The following is a 13,599-nucleotide window of genomic DNA, read 5'->3' as shown; positions in this document are numbered from 1 at the left end:
AAGAGGAGAGAAATGTGTTACGGGCCCGGGAACCAGCTCTGCTGCTTGCTTGCTCTTCACATCAGGAGCCGCTTTCTCTTGGGAAGTTAGAGAGTTGGGTTAAAGTGGGTGCTGGTGCCTGGTTCTAGAACGCTCCTGAGGGTCTCTGTCTCCATGTAGAAATGGGGGAGACCAGGATAGGAAAGGAGCTGTTGCCAGGGAAGCTGGGCGTCACAGCTCTCCTTGGTGATGAAGAGAGCACTGTATTAGGAGTCTTAGCTCACCTGCTCCCCACCCCCATCTGCCTGTTGGGGACTTCTCACTTGGCCTTGGGGCAGCAGGGAGGAAGGGAGATAATTTTTGTAGGGGCACTTGTTAACAGTGGCCACATCGACAGTTCCGCACGTTGTTGGGGGGACAGTCAGGGGTGGGTGGGTGGGCCATGGGGGAGCAGGGCAGAGGTCAAGGGAGTTGGCAGATCAGACCAGGAAGGCAGGCTGTGAGGATTGTGATGAGACCAGAGCAGAGGCAGCGATGGGGCAGGGGACAGGCCTGGGGAGGTAAGTGACTTGCCCATAAATGGGTGTTAGGCCTCCTAACCCAATGCTCAATCCGCGCCACGGGAGAGCCTCTCTGGACCTCCATGGCTGGTGGTCAGGTCTGGGTGTGGAGTAAGTGGGAATCGTAGCCTGTCTTCCTCCCGGGGCCTCCCAACAGCCAGACCTGCTGGCCGGCGGAGCAGCAGAGACTGGGTCCTTTCCTGGCTTCATTACCGCCATCCCCCTCTTCCCACCCACACTCAGGGGCTTCGGAAAGCAAGGTGCTCGGGACCTGGGAGCCCTGCCCAGGAGCACCTCCCTCGCATCCAATGCCACCACATCGGCTTGCTCAGCCATCGCCCCAGAGCTTCCTTAAGACACCTGGGCACTCTGGTTCTGAGGATGGACATTTATTAGCACACCCGAGTGTGCTGCACAGAACATGTATTCAGACAGGGGTCCCTGCCCAGGGGGGCTCACAATCTAAAGGTGACACCACACATACACCCAGGACACAGACGCAGAGAGCAGGGCATCTTCAAGGGACACAGATGGTTGGGGAGACGCGGGCTGGGGCATGTGGGGCGTGTTCAAGCGTTGCTCTTCTTTTTGTCTTTGTAGGGGAGGGAGAGGAGAGCAGGACATGGCCTGGGAGGGCCTTCCAGAAAGCAGCGAATCCCGACGGACTTGCAGGAGAAAACACCAGAGGCCCCTGGTCCCAGGCACAGGGAGGGATGGGGAGTCTCTGCAGGCATGGATGAAGAGAGACCCCCACGGAGTGAAGGCAGGAGATTAAAAAAGGCCAGGAGGAGGCCTGGAGCCCGTGGCATGGGGCTGCCACCTCTGCCAGGCCGAGCTGTCCTGCTTTCAAACCTAGATTTTTCCAGAGCGAGCCTGAACAGAAGTCCTGACAAGGAGTGCTCGTGAGGCTACCTCCCAGACCCTAGGGCTCCCTCCAATCTCTGAGCCAGAGATCAGAACCTTTTAACGGGACATTTAAACCAGGCTGTCGGAAATTCATGGGGCAGAAGGGGAGAGGGCGGGCAGCTTCAGGTGGGGGTACTTAGTGCAGGAGGCACCATGGCCCCTTCGCTCGGAGTGGGCAGGGGACACACGACCACAGAGGGCACTCATTTCTTGTGTGCCTGCGACAGATGTAGCACCTTCCTTCTGAAGCATCCGGAGAGCTGCCAGGCCTCGGCTTCTCCTGGGCTGTGTGTGGGAGGGAAGGGGAAAGGGCTGGGATGATTATTGCTCTTTTGTGGACGGAGTGAACTGACACCAGGAGGAAGGAACTAGCTTGCCCGGGGCCACTGTGTCTGGAGAAGGAAGACACTGGGGCCCACCTTCCCAGGTCCTCAGGTTAGGACCGGCCTTGGGTGTTTTTGAGTTGGAGGGACTTTTACAATACTAAAGGATGAAACCAGAAAAGGATGGAGAGAAGCCACAGGTCCAGCCAACAGACCCAGAGCTTCACAGGGAACAGAAGGAGGAGGACGTGCTGGCCTGAAACCACAGCGGCCCAGCCAGAGTTCAGGTGGTGGTGGGGAAGGTGGAGGGTCTCCCTTTGGTTTGTCTGACCTGCCTTGGAGGGTGGTTCCCCTGGGAACTGAGGAAGGGGATGTCGGGCTGGGTGAGCTAGAGGGGCACCCCTCAGGCCCCGAGGAGACTCCACTCCCAATAAGCCTTGCTTTAGGCCTGATCCAGGCGGTATGGCTGCTCCTCTGCTTTCTGGGTAGCTGGTGGGCTCATATGCTCAACCTGGGGATGGGCTGGAAGGGCCTCATCACCCGTGAAGCCAAATCCCAAAGGTGACAGGTGAGGGGAGATGCAGCCCCAGGCTCCCCATCCCCTCACCCCACTGTTTCTTCCCCTGGAAGGAGAGGGAGAGCTAGGACCCACGGAGGAAACAGCCAAGGCCCTACTTTTTCACGATCCTTTATTAATCAGAACAGGCCTTGCCACAAAAAGCAGGGCCCATTCCCACAAAAATATGATTTTGCAAAGAGGAAATCTTGCTGGCTTAGAGGGTGCGTGTGGTGGAAAAATTTTGTATGATTCTTTTTTTTCCTTTTTTTTTCTTCAGTTTTCCTTCATTTCTCTTCGCTGCAAATTTTTTTGTGATAGTGGGCTTTTGTTGTTGTTGTTGTTTTTATAAAACGCTTGCACTCAAGGACTCAAACACAATACAAACAGCGACCACCAATCCCCACCCCTGGGACCCCAGAGGGGCTGGGGACTCTGGGGGCTTCCCTTGGCTTTTTTTGTGGCTGTTTTCCTTGTCCCTCCCCTGGCGTCTGGCGCCGGTGGGCAGGTGCGGGGCTCTGGAGTAGGTGGAATTTGTACAGCAGTTACGTGGGGAGATGGTCGCAAGAAAGGATACCTGAATAAGATAACAACTAAGTCTAGGGCGCCCACAAATATGGCAGATGACCGCTCATGAAGGGACCGGGGACACAGTGGAGAAGAGATAGATGGGGCCAGGCAGGCCTCAGCTATCCCTGGAGGCTCAGTGGGGGGAGGGGAAGGAGGGCCTTGCCTTCAGGCTGCGGCGGTAATAATACTTTACTCACGGGTAGCACCTTCAGAATCCTGCCTCCACCCCCAGGTCGGGTGACAGCGGCCTTACAACCTGCCCTAGGAGGTAGGTGAAATATTATTACCATCATTTTACAGATGGGGAAACTGAGGCCCCGGAAGTGTGGGTGATTTGTCCAAGGTCCTAGGATGGTGACAGGGCACGAGGGCCCTCCCCCCACCCTCAAGTTCCCCCTTTCCTTGTTCTTCGATAGCCTTAGACCGCCCCCGCCCTCACCCCATACCACCCGCTGCTTCCCTTGCTAGCCCACCCTGCCCTGGGCCCACCACTTGCCACCCCTCCCCCGCGTCCCAGAGCTCAGGGTGCCGGTTGCGGTTGGAGAGCCCCAGGCCCGGTTCATCGACGTGCCTGGGTGGGGTCAGATTTGGAACAGGCACGGCCTGGAGACGCTCTCTGTGTGTGATTGGCTAAGAGCTTCGGGGACCGGGCTCGGAAAACGGGGATGCAGTTGCCCCGCCCACTCAATGCAAGTTGGTTCAATCCCCGAGCGCTCTGTAGCAGACACCAGGGCCTGGGACTAGGCTCGCTCTCCCACCGGCCTCCGGCGTAGAGGGGCACAGGATTCCAGCGAGGGATGGAGGAGGATGGCAGATCCCCTCCGCTTCTCAAAGCTTCCAACAACACCCTTTCTTCGCTTCCACTGTCTCCGGGGTCGCTGCCCTCCCGTCCCCGCTGGGGGCTGGTTCCCCAGCCTGTCCGATAAGGACCGTGCCGTTGGGGCAGACCCCCATTTTTTTTTTTTTTTTTTTCCTTTGGTTTTGCGGGCTTCAATTTCTTTACTATTATTGGTCTGTTCAAAGTTTCTATTTCTCCATGATTCCATCTTGCTACACTGCATATTTCTGAAAAAGTTTTTCTAGGTTATTCAATTTGTTGGCGTATTAAGGTTCACAGTAGTCTCTTATGATCCTTTGTATTTCTGTGATGTCAGCTGTTATGTCTCTGTTTTCATCTCTGACTTTATTTGTTTGAGAATTCTACCTTTTACTCTTAGGCTAGCTAAAGGTTTGTCAATTTTGTTTATCATTTTAAAAAAAACAGCTTTGCATTTCATTGATTTTTTTCTATTGTCTTTCTGGTTTCTATTTTGCTCATTTCTGCTCTGATCTCTATTTCCTTCCATCTTCTAACTTTGGGCTTAGTTTGTTCTTCTTCTTCTAGTTCCTTGAGTTTTAAAGTTAGGTTATTTGTAATCTTTCTTTTCCTTAATGTAAGCATTTATAATTATAAACTTCCCTCTTAGAACTGCTTTTGTTGCATCCCATAAGTTTTAGTGTGTTGTGTTTCCATTTGTGTTTCTTTCAAGCTATTTTTTTTTTTTTTCTTGCGTTATGCGGACCTCTCACTGTTGTGGCCTCTCCCATTTGCGGAGCACAGGCTCCGGACGCGCAGGCTCAGTGGCCATGGCTCACGGGCCCAGCCGCTCCGCGGCATGTGGGATCTTCCCGAAACGGGGCACGAACCCGCGTCTCCTGCATCGGCAGGCGGACTCTCAAGCACTGCGCCACCAGGGAAGCCCAAGGGCAGACCCCCATTTTAAGCAGAGCTACAATATGGAAAAATTGGGATTTACAAGGAATGTGGGTGACTATTTGCTTTACGTTAGCACTCTTCACTCTACAAAATGATTCACCTACTTTGTATGATATTCCTCTAGATCCTTGAGGTTAGGGAGTAGGGGCGGGGTGGGGGGCGTGAGATTCTAGGTAAGAAACTTGATACGGGCAAAAATGTGAGCGTCTACTGCACAGAGCAGAACGCTCAGCTCAAAGGGAAGTCTACTTAAGGAAGATGGTTCCCGACTGCCTATGCTTTTGCCGTGCTAAGTGGGGGACCCTTTCCAGAGTCTCCTTCCTGGGGTGTCAGACCCATCTGGGGTTGAACTGTGCTCCCAGACCTCGTCCACAGACTGTAGTGTCAGGGCGCCACCTCGCGGTATGTGCCAGGAATGTCAGGCCCAGGCTCGCGGACCCCTGGATTTGAGGCTGTCACCGGCTGTCTTGCATCAATACCGGGACCGGCGTGGGGGTGAGTGGGCTTAGGCAGGGATCATCCCGAAATCTGCTGCCTCCAAGGGGATGCCAGTTCTCGTCTCTGCAGTAGCTGAGGCAGAGGAACCACAGCTTCTTTGTGTGGGGGCAACCTCAGAACTCACAGAATCCTGGAATGTTCCCTGCTTCCTCTGCCTGAACTGAGAGGGGCAGAAGGAGCTGCTCTGAGGGACCAGGATCGGTGGGGAAGGTGAAAGGAAAGCCCTGGAGAAGGTCAGGTGATGGCAGATCAGAGACCACGACGGAATGAAAGGGAAGGTCTATGAGCACAGGGGATGGAGGGGTGGAGGCGCGTGGTTGGGGAGGTCTGCACAGAGACGACGAAAGGGAAGGAAGTTGGAAGGCGTGGCAAACGTTGCCAGCGTGTGGGATACAACGTCTGGGAAGGCTGAGGGTGCCTTTGGATGAGGGTGTTAGGGAAGAGAGCTAGTGGGGGCTTGGGACCCCTGAGACAGAAGGGAGCAGGGGAGTCCTGGTGGAATGTGATACACACAGTGGGTGCCTAATGTTCAAGAGACAAAATTGCTGAGGAAGGAGCTAGTGGAGAGTTTGGGGGAGGGGGGGTGGGGGAGAAGGAAGCAGCCCAGCTCTCAGCCCAGCTCCTGTCTGCCCCCTCTTCCCCACCCTAAGGCTCAAGAGCTTCCCCACCCCCACCCCCCCCCCCCAGCCCCCGGCTCTGTGCATTGACTTCTCAGCCTCCAGCCCTACCTCACTTCACGAAACCCTCTCTGCATCGTCTTCAGCACTGCGGGCCCCAGGGAAACAGGAAGCGAGTTCCCCCACCCGCACACACGCACGCACGCACACGTACACACACACACACACACGGTGGACACAACACAAGTACACAGGGCTGCAGCTCCAGGACCCCGGAGCGGGCTATATACTATCCTCGGTAATCAGGGCCCAGCCGGCACCTGAAACTGCCCTGGAACACGCCTCTCTTGGTCGGGCCAGGGCCAAACGCCTCGACCTCCCCTCTCCTGGGCCCACGTTGCGGCCTGGGGAGGGGGCGGCCTTTCTCCACTCCAGGCACTGCCTTAAAGAAAACGGGGGACCGTGCCCACCTGGCGGGCCTCTGGAGGGATCTGCTCGTCTGCCCGCCTGGCTCTCGTGCTCCGCCCCCCCCCCTTCTTTAGTATGGGCAAAGTCAGGAAGGAAAGGGGCAAAGCAGGAAAATGGCTCCCAGAGCCCCTCCACCAGAGCTGGACCGGTGGGGAATGGGGCTGGTTCTCCCGAGAAATGGGGCTGGATTCCTGGGACCCCCTCCCTGGCCCAGCCCTCAGGATCCTTCCCTCACCCATGGCAGGGGGGCCAGGCCAGGCATTGTGCATAAAGTGGTGAGGGCATGATGGGGACGCAGGCCCTCGGCCCCCTGGGCCTCCCGTGGCCGCATTCAGGCCTTCAGCTGGTGCCACTGGGCCACGGGCTGCCGGGGACGCGCGATCATGTCTTTCCAGTGTTTCACCTCCCCGGGCCCGCTCTTCCAGGACAGGTAGATCTGCGGAGACAGGGAAGAGGACAGCACTAGCGGCACTCTCTCAGGCGCCGCCCCTGTGTCGTTGCGGAAATGGAGCGTCAATGGTGGTGACACTCCATTTCCACAATGGCCTGTGATCATGGGGACCAAGGGGCTTCTGCCTGCAGTGACAACCTACCCCACAGAGGCCCCCCTCTTTTCCTTGTTGTGCCTCCCCTCGGGAGCCTGGGCACGCCTGGCCCTTCCGAATTGGACTCCCAGACTCTTCTGTGGTTTGGGATTGATGGGGATGGAGGCAGTTCTCTCCCACACCCTTCCCTCCCCCACCTGTTGGGCACGGCCTATCTCTCCTTACTGACAATCACTCCCACCGCCTGGGCACTTACTACACACCAGACACTGAGCTAGGGACTTTATATACATAGATCGTCAAATCCTTACCTGTGAGGCAGGTATGTTACTATCCCCATTTTACAGATGGAGAAACTAAGGTACAGAGAGTTAAGAGACTGACCCATGGTCACAGGATTTATGAGTGGTGCAGAGGGATTTAAATCTAAGCCTTTTGGGCTCTATACTATCGGCCCAAGTCTACCTGCCTCTGTGTTAGGGGCCTCACAGCCTCGGAGGGCTGTGTGCATGATCCCCGGGCTGACACCAGCCTTGTGACTGGTGATTAGCCAAGAGCATAGGGCTCTCTAAGCTACCCAGACCAAAGTGAGAACAAATCCACCTTCACCTTGGTTCAGCCGACAGAAGGTAGGACTGTTTCAAAGGGAGCTATAAGTGGTATCCAAAGGATACCCAACTCCAAAAGGCTAAGCTTCAGAAGAGCTTAGAAGTAGGTATGGTTACTTGGCCTGAGCTCGTCAAGGAAGGGCTCAGTAGGTCCCGCTAAGAACACATAGTCCCACTGGGGTGTAGGTGATGCTGCCCTGGGGACCTGTCCCACTTGTGACCGCAGGTGGGCAAGTCATACTCCCTGGGCCTTGCTAGATGGCAGGCAGGGCCAGCTCTCCTCTTTGGGGCCAGCTGCTTCTCTTCCACCCCCAGTAGCTAGGTTCTCCATTCCTATCTGTCTGAGAGGTGTCGCCACCTCGGCCCCCTTCCCCGTGGGCGCCCAGGTCACCCCTTCCCATTTCCCTCATACAGGGCTGTGCCCTGGGTGATCCACGGTCTCCCCTCACTTGCTCCTGGCATCTACCCCTCCCCTCCACCTTCCCTGATCACTGGCTTCCTGCACTGTTCCTGGTCAAACTTCCAAGCCTAAATGGACACACATGCCCTTACTAAGAACTTTTCAAAAACAACTTTCATTATAATAGTAGCTAACATATACGTTCCAAGTTCTGTGCTAAGCCTCTCACCTGTGTTATTTAATCCTCCCAGCACACTGTGAGGTTAGGATCGTCTTACTCTCATTTCAAGAGGAGGAAATGAGGCTCATAAAGGTTATGACTGTTAAGAGGTGGAACTGGCACCTGGATCCAGGTAGTACGACTATCGAGCGCGTACTCTCAACACTAAGCCATAAACAAACACAGGAATAGACATTTCAAAGTAGAAAAGTGGATGCGTTTATGTCACAGAATCGTATCCTGCAAAAACTCAAGGCCAGGCATGGATTTGGGGTTAAAATAGGATGAGGAGGGGTCACTTTCCACAAGGAGAATGTCCACGTGTCTCAGGCAATTCTTACGCCACCCTGTGAGGTTCTGTAGGGTTGGTATTAGTAGCTCCATTTACGAATGAGAACGCTGGAGCTCACAGAGGCAAGTGACTTGCCCAAGGTCACTTGGGCAACTGACCTTGGGGAACCAAGATGAGGTGGGAACCAAAGCCAGGTCTTTGGAGCCTGACTACGGCTCTCAATACTTGGCCTCACGCAGCTCACCCTCTACAGACGGGACGCTGGGTGACATTGCTCCGATGTCCTTACCCTGTCAGAGGGTCCTGTCCAGAGAACCCTCTTCTGGGGATCCAGGGCGCTTTTTCCTACCACCTCCTTCTTTCCCTGCTCTTGCAGTGGTCTGTCCTGAAGTGGTGGACCCACAGTAGGACACTTAGGGAGAATCTCGACCAATCCTCTCGTTTTGAGATGAAACGGAGGCCCTGACGGGGGAGGGGACTGACGCTCTCTCTCCTGCTGTCCAGCCCTGTGCTCATCCACTAGCCCGGCTGCTTCTTTGGAGAACAGACCCTTGCTGGGTGCCCCCCTACCTTGCCAATGACGTCGTTGCGGCTGAGCTTGTCCTTGTCCATGACGGTGATGATGATGGTTGTCTCCCTCAGCTTCTCCGTAGGAACGTCGAAGGCGAAGGACTCGTTGAAGGTGGGGTTCAGGTTCCTCTTCATTGTCGCCGTCTTCCTTTTCTCCACCCGCTTGTCCTTGTACATGAGCCACACCTTCACGTAAGGGTCTGGGGGACAGGCGGGGGAAGGGTCAGGGGAGCAGCGGGGGGGAAGCTGGGGCTGCGTGACTTCCCCAGAGGGCGAGGAAAGCCCTCAGGGAGGAGGAGGGGGCATCGGGGGGGGGGCTCAGCAGATGCAGGGGCCTCAGCCATCACCTAGCGCCCTTCCGCGAACACGAAGGAAAAGACTGAGAGGCCAGGTCTCACCCGAGGTCACGGACGAGTAGTGTCAGAGCTGGGACTAGAACCCAGGCCTCCCCACCATCGTGTTCGCTTTCTTCCTGATTCCGGGAAGGACAGTATCCAAGATGATGCTGACCCTGAGGGTGCTCCAGAGACAGCACCAGGGCTCTAGGGGAAAGGAGCTGGGACTGGAGGTGGGGCACGGGGGACAAGGGCGAGGGCCACAGCCAGGACCCTGATGTCCACATGCAGTGAGACTCCCGTGCGCCAGAAGCTCCCTGGCCCGTCTGCCCTCTGCTGCGAGAAGCGCCAGCACCTGACGTGCCCCCGATGTCCATGGCTTTGAGGTTCCGGGCTTTGATGATGTTCACGATGATGGAGTTGGCAGAGGGGTTGTAGCAGAGAGACAGGAGCAGCTCCCCTCGGCTTCCCTGGGAGGGACAAGTGGAGGGGTGAGGCTGGGCCACTCCTCTCAGCTCCCCTGGGAGGGAGAACAAGAGGGCTGTGGGGACAAGGGGAGCCCGCCCCCCCCACCCCAGGACCCCTCCACTTGGACCTGGGTGCTTACCCGCCCCCTCTGTCTGTCACGGATGCACACCTGGTCTCCCCTCATCCGGCAGGGCTGGGCCCTGCTCCCCGGGTTCTTTATCACAGCCCAGCCTCCCCTGAGATTGTGGGTGGGAACTCTGCTCCGTCAGGCCCGCCCACCTGCCCTGCCCCACCCATAACCTTCCCAATTCCCTGAGCTTGTGAGGGGACTAGGACCGGGCCAGGATCTGCCAGCCTCTCAGCCAGGACCCGCAGGTGGGGCCTTACACTCCCATCGCTGCATGGCTTCAGATCCTTCCAGAAGGTCTGCATCTGGGTCAGGTCCACCTTGTTGAGGGGGATGGACACCTCCCCGATGGGGTCATTGCGGCTGAAGCGGTCGTAGTCCAGGACCTGGAGGTAGAGGACCCTCTGCACCACCTTCTCGTAGGGGAAACCTGGGAGACAGCACAGGGGAAGAGCAGGACAGAGTGGCCACACGGGGCCGGGGCAGGGCCACGCTCCTGGGCAGGAAGGCCCCGGGAGGAAGGGGAGGGCGGTCCTGTGTCTTCCTGCTGCCACCCCACCTGGGTGCAGCTGGTAACACCCACGTTCAGACCCTCCTGAAATGTTAGCAAGGTCTGTCGTGGTCTCATCTGTCTCCCTTGACAGTTCTGCGAGGTGGACGGTATCTTGTCCATTTTACGGAGGAGGAGACTGAGGCTCCGATGGCTTAACTTACCTGCCCAAAGTCCCACAGCTAATAAAGAGCAGACTGGGACGACTCATTCACTGGTTCATCACGGGTCCGTCTCGGCGACTGGGCAGTGGCCCCCTTGCTCTCTGGGCAGCCCTGCCACTGCCAATCATCCTGAGACAAGTCCGGGCCCTGCCTGAGATGGCCATAGCTGGCAGAAAGCAAGCCCCAGGAGGACTCAGGGCAGAGGGAAATGGCAAAGGCGAAGAAAAAGCAGTAGACGCCTGTCCTAGGACTCCGCGCTTTCCCTTCCTCCTCCTGCCGATGCATCAGCCAGTCCTCTGTCCTCCCTCATCAGACCGGCAGCTGTCCCTGTCTCCACGGCCACCTCCCCATCCAAGCCGCTGGCACCTCTTGCCTGGATAGTTGCAAGAGTTTCCAAACAGCCCTCCCCGCTTGTGTACTTTCTCTTACAGTCCCTTTTCAACACGGCAGCCAGAGTGATCTTTTAAAAATAGAAATCACATTATGATACTCTCCTGCCGAAAGCCTTTCGGTGGCTCCCAGTGCACTTAGAATAAAAGCCGTGCACCTTGCCTTGGCTTCAAGTCCTTCCACAACTTGGCCCGCTGTCCTCTCCTTGCTCATCTTGTGACCGCTATTCACTCAATGACTGAGCTCCAGCCACCCTGGCTTTTCCTGCCCCAGCCCCACCATGCCCCGTCCTGGCCTATCCTCTTCCGTCAGGTCTCAGCTTTCTTTCCTGACGTGCCAGATGGGGTCAGATCCCCTGTTTTATACACTAGCACTTTCCTTTCGCAGCACTTATCACAGGCTGTACTAGAGATGAGTCTGACTCTCCCACTGGGCCAGCATTTCCAGGAAGGCATCTCTGTCCTCAACCACCAGATCCCAGCATCTAACACTGTTTCTGGCACACAGTAGGCACTCGATTAAATATTTGTTAAGTGAATCAATAATTGAACAAATGAATAAATGCCCATGAAAGGGCATGGAGTGTGCTGGGCTGGAGCAGGAGATGAGGCCAGAGCGGAGAGCCAGGGGAAGGAGCTTGGATGGGATGTTAGATACTAGGGAGCCAGGGAAGGTCTGAGGCTGGAGTTACAGCCTTGGGAGGCTTAGGCAGAGGAGGGGCCGGCCTGGGGCGGGGGCAGTGGGTGCAGGCCAGCCTGGAGGCCTGAGGCGCTGAGATCCTGAACCAGGGTGTGCGCAGGAAGAAGAGAGGATACTTACTACCTTAGCTCAACTGGTGAAGATGAAGGGAGAGGAAGGGGTCTGGAGGATTCTCGCACCTTTTGCCAAAGACGCTAGAAACACAGAGTTACCTCTCACCAGGGCAGGTGCACTGGAAGAGGAAATCCTATGTTCCCTCAGCCCCCAGACTCTGAATTCCTTCAGGGTCTCTTCCTCATACTGATGGGGGTTATGGGCCGTGTCTTGCTCACCTTGGAGTACCCCAGGGACCTGTCCAGGTGACTTTTTTCTCATTTTTTTTGCCACGCTGCGTGGCTTGTGGGATCTTAGTTCCCTGACCAGGGATTGAACCCGGGTCCTTGGCAGTAAAAGCACGGAGTCGTAACCACTGGACTGCCAGGGAATTCCCCAGGTGACCTTTGGCATCCATTCAGGTAAAATGCATGAGGACAAGTGTTCTGGAAAGGTTGAAGGTTCCAAGAGGTCCCTGCGCCTGAGTCAGCTCTCTTCAACACCAGAGGAGGCAGTCTCCTATCTGGCAAACTCCTATTCATCCATCAGAACCCATCATGAACGGCCTCTCTTCTGGGAAATGTTTTTCAGCGCCACCAAGGGGAGTTTATATTGGGTTCTCGCAGCATCTGTCATGCAATGTATGGCTCAATTATCTACACATCTGTGTCCTCCAAGGAATGCCTTGAGGGTCACAATGGTGCCTCATTCTTTTCTGTACCCCAAGTACCCAGGACAGTGCCCAGCCCATACTTGATGCTGGGTAAATGTTTGCAGAAGGGATCAGTGGATTGGGGCTCTGCCCATAAATTTCACCCCACCAGCTGGCTACATACACCTGCAGACAGACAGCCAAGCCTCTCACTGGTTGTGCCATCTCTAAACCTGTTCCCATGCAGAACTGAGGAGGGAAGAAACGAACAAGCACTCACTAGCTCACCCTCAATGATTTATTTAGTGGGTGAGCTGGCTGTCACTGTGCCAGCTGAAGGGGTGAGATATCAAGTGGCTGGTACACCAGATGGGGAAGATTCCTGATTCCCTGGGGCACAGACTGTAGGTTCTAAAGAGCCAGGGCACCAGGCAGTTGGCAGTTGGTGTTGTAGGGATTTATTCTCACTGGTTGAACACAGCTGTCAGGAAAGGGTAATGGTTTCTCTAAGTGGGGTCCAGGCACCCAAAGGGCCTGGGACAGATATCACTCCCTGATCACACACCCAGTTTCCTGGTTACCTTGAATCCTCAGAGACAAGAGATAAAGATGGGCCTGCAGGAGAGAGGAAGGATATTTGCCTCTAGGACCCTGGGGCATGGTTCAGAGCTCTTGTTCCTGTGCATCTGGAGGGGCCTGTCCCGAATAGGGGGGAGGGGTCAGAGAAGGGGAGCCGATGGAGTGTGTTTAACAAACTGGTATAAAGTGTTTTCTGGGTGTTGTAAGTGCTTTTACAATTCACTGAGTTGTTTAACCCTCACTAGTATCTTTATTTTACAGATGGGGAAACCATGGCCCAGAGAGGTTCAGGAACTTGCCCCTGGTCACACAGCTAGTAAGTGGCAGAGCTGAGATTCAAACTCAGGCAGCCTGGGCCATGGTAAGAGCCTAGGCTTTTACCCACTACAATAAGGTCACTGCAGGTGCCCCACCTCTGGATCCTGTGGCTGCCTTCCTTCCTCCCTGCACGCCTGAGGATGGGTCCTCTGCCCGGGCAGTGGCCCAGCTTTCCTCCTCGGCCTCTGGCTGTGATGCTGGCTCCACTCAGCCCTGTAACCTCATCCCAGCTGGACATGGTACGCAGCAGGTTAACCGGGCCGAGTTACTCGCCCGTGTGTGTCGGTACGCGCGTGCGCGCGCGCCGGTACGTGTGCGTTTGTGCATGTGGTCACGTGGAGGGGGGAGGGTTGGGC

General features: G+C 56.0%; 1 protein-coding gene across 1 annotated transcript in view; it reads right to left on the bottom strand.

Annotated features, from left to right (window-relative positions):
* Positions 1-5,989: 5,989 nt before the first annotated feature.
* Positions 5,990-13,599, bottom strand: part of SYT7 (synaptotagmin 7) — a 61,006-nt gene continuing 53,396 nt past the window's right edge. Inside the window, exons 6-9 of the mRNA XM_007462174.1 lie at positions 10,059-10,228; positions 9,559-9,673; positions 8,869-9,068; positions 5,990-6,669 (exon numbers count right to left, since the gene is read on the bottom strand). Of these exons, the coding sequence (XP_007462236.1) occupies positions 6,565-6,669; positions 8,869-9,068; positions 9,559-9,673; positions 10,059-10,228 (590 nt within the window). The 3' untranslated portion in view covers positions 5,990-6,564. The remainder of the gene's footprint in view (positions 6,670-8,868; positions 9,069-9,558; positions 9,674-10,058; positions 10,229-13,599) is intronic.

The sequence above is a fragment of the Lipotes vexillifer genome, unplaced genomic scaffold, assembly GCF_000442215.2.
Source record: "Lipotes vexillifer unplaced genomic scaffold, Lipotes_vexillifer_v1.1 scaffold1129, whole genome shotgun sequence".
Classification (NCBI taxonomy): Eukaryota; Metazoa; Chordata; class Mammalia; order Artiodactyla; family Lipotidae; genus Lipotes; species Lipotes vexillifer.
The sequence above is the reverse complement of the archived record's forward strand: the minus strand, read 5'-3'. Positions and strand labels throughout refer to the sequence as shown.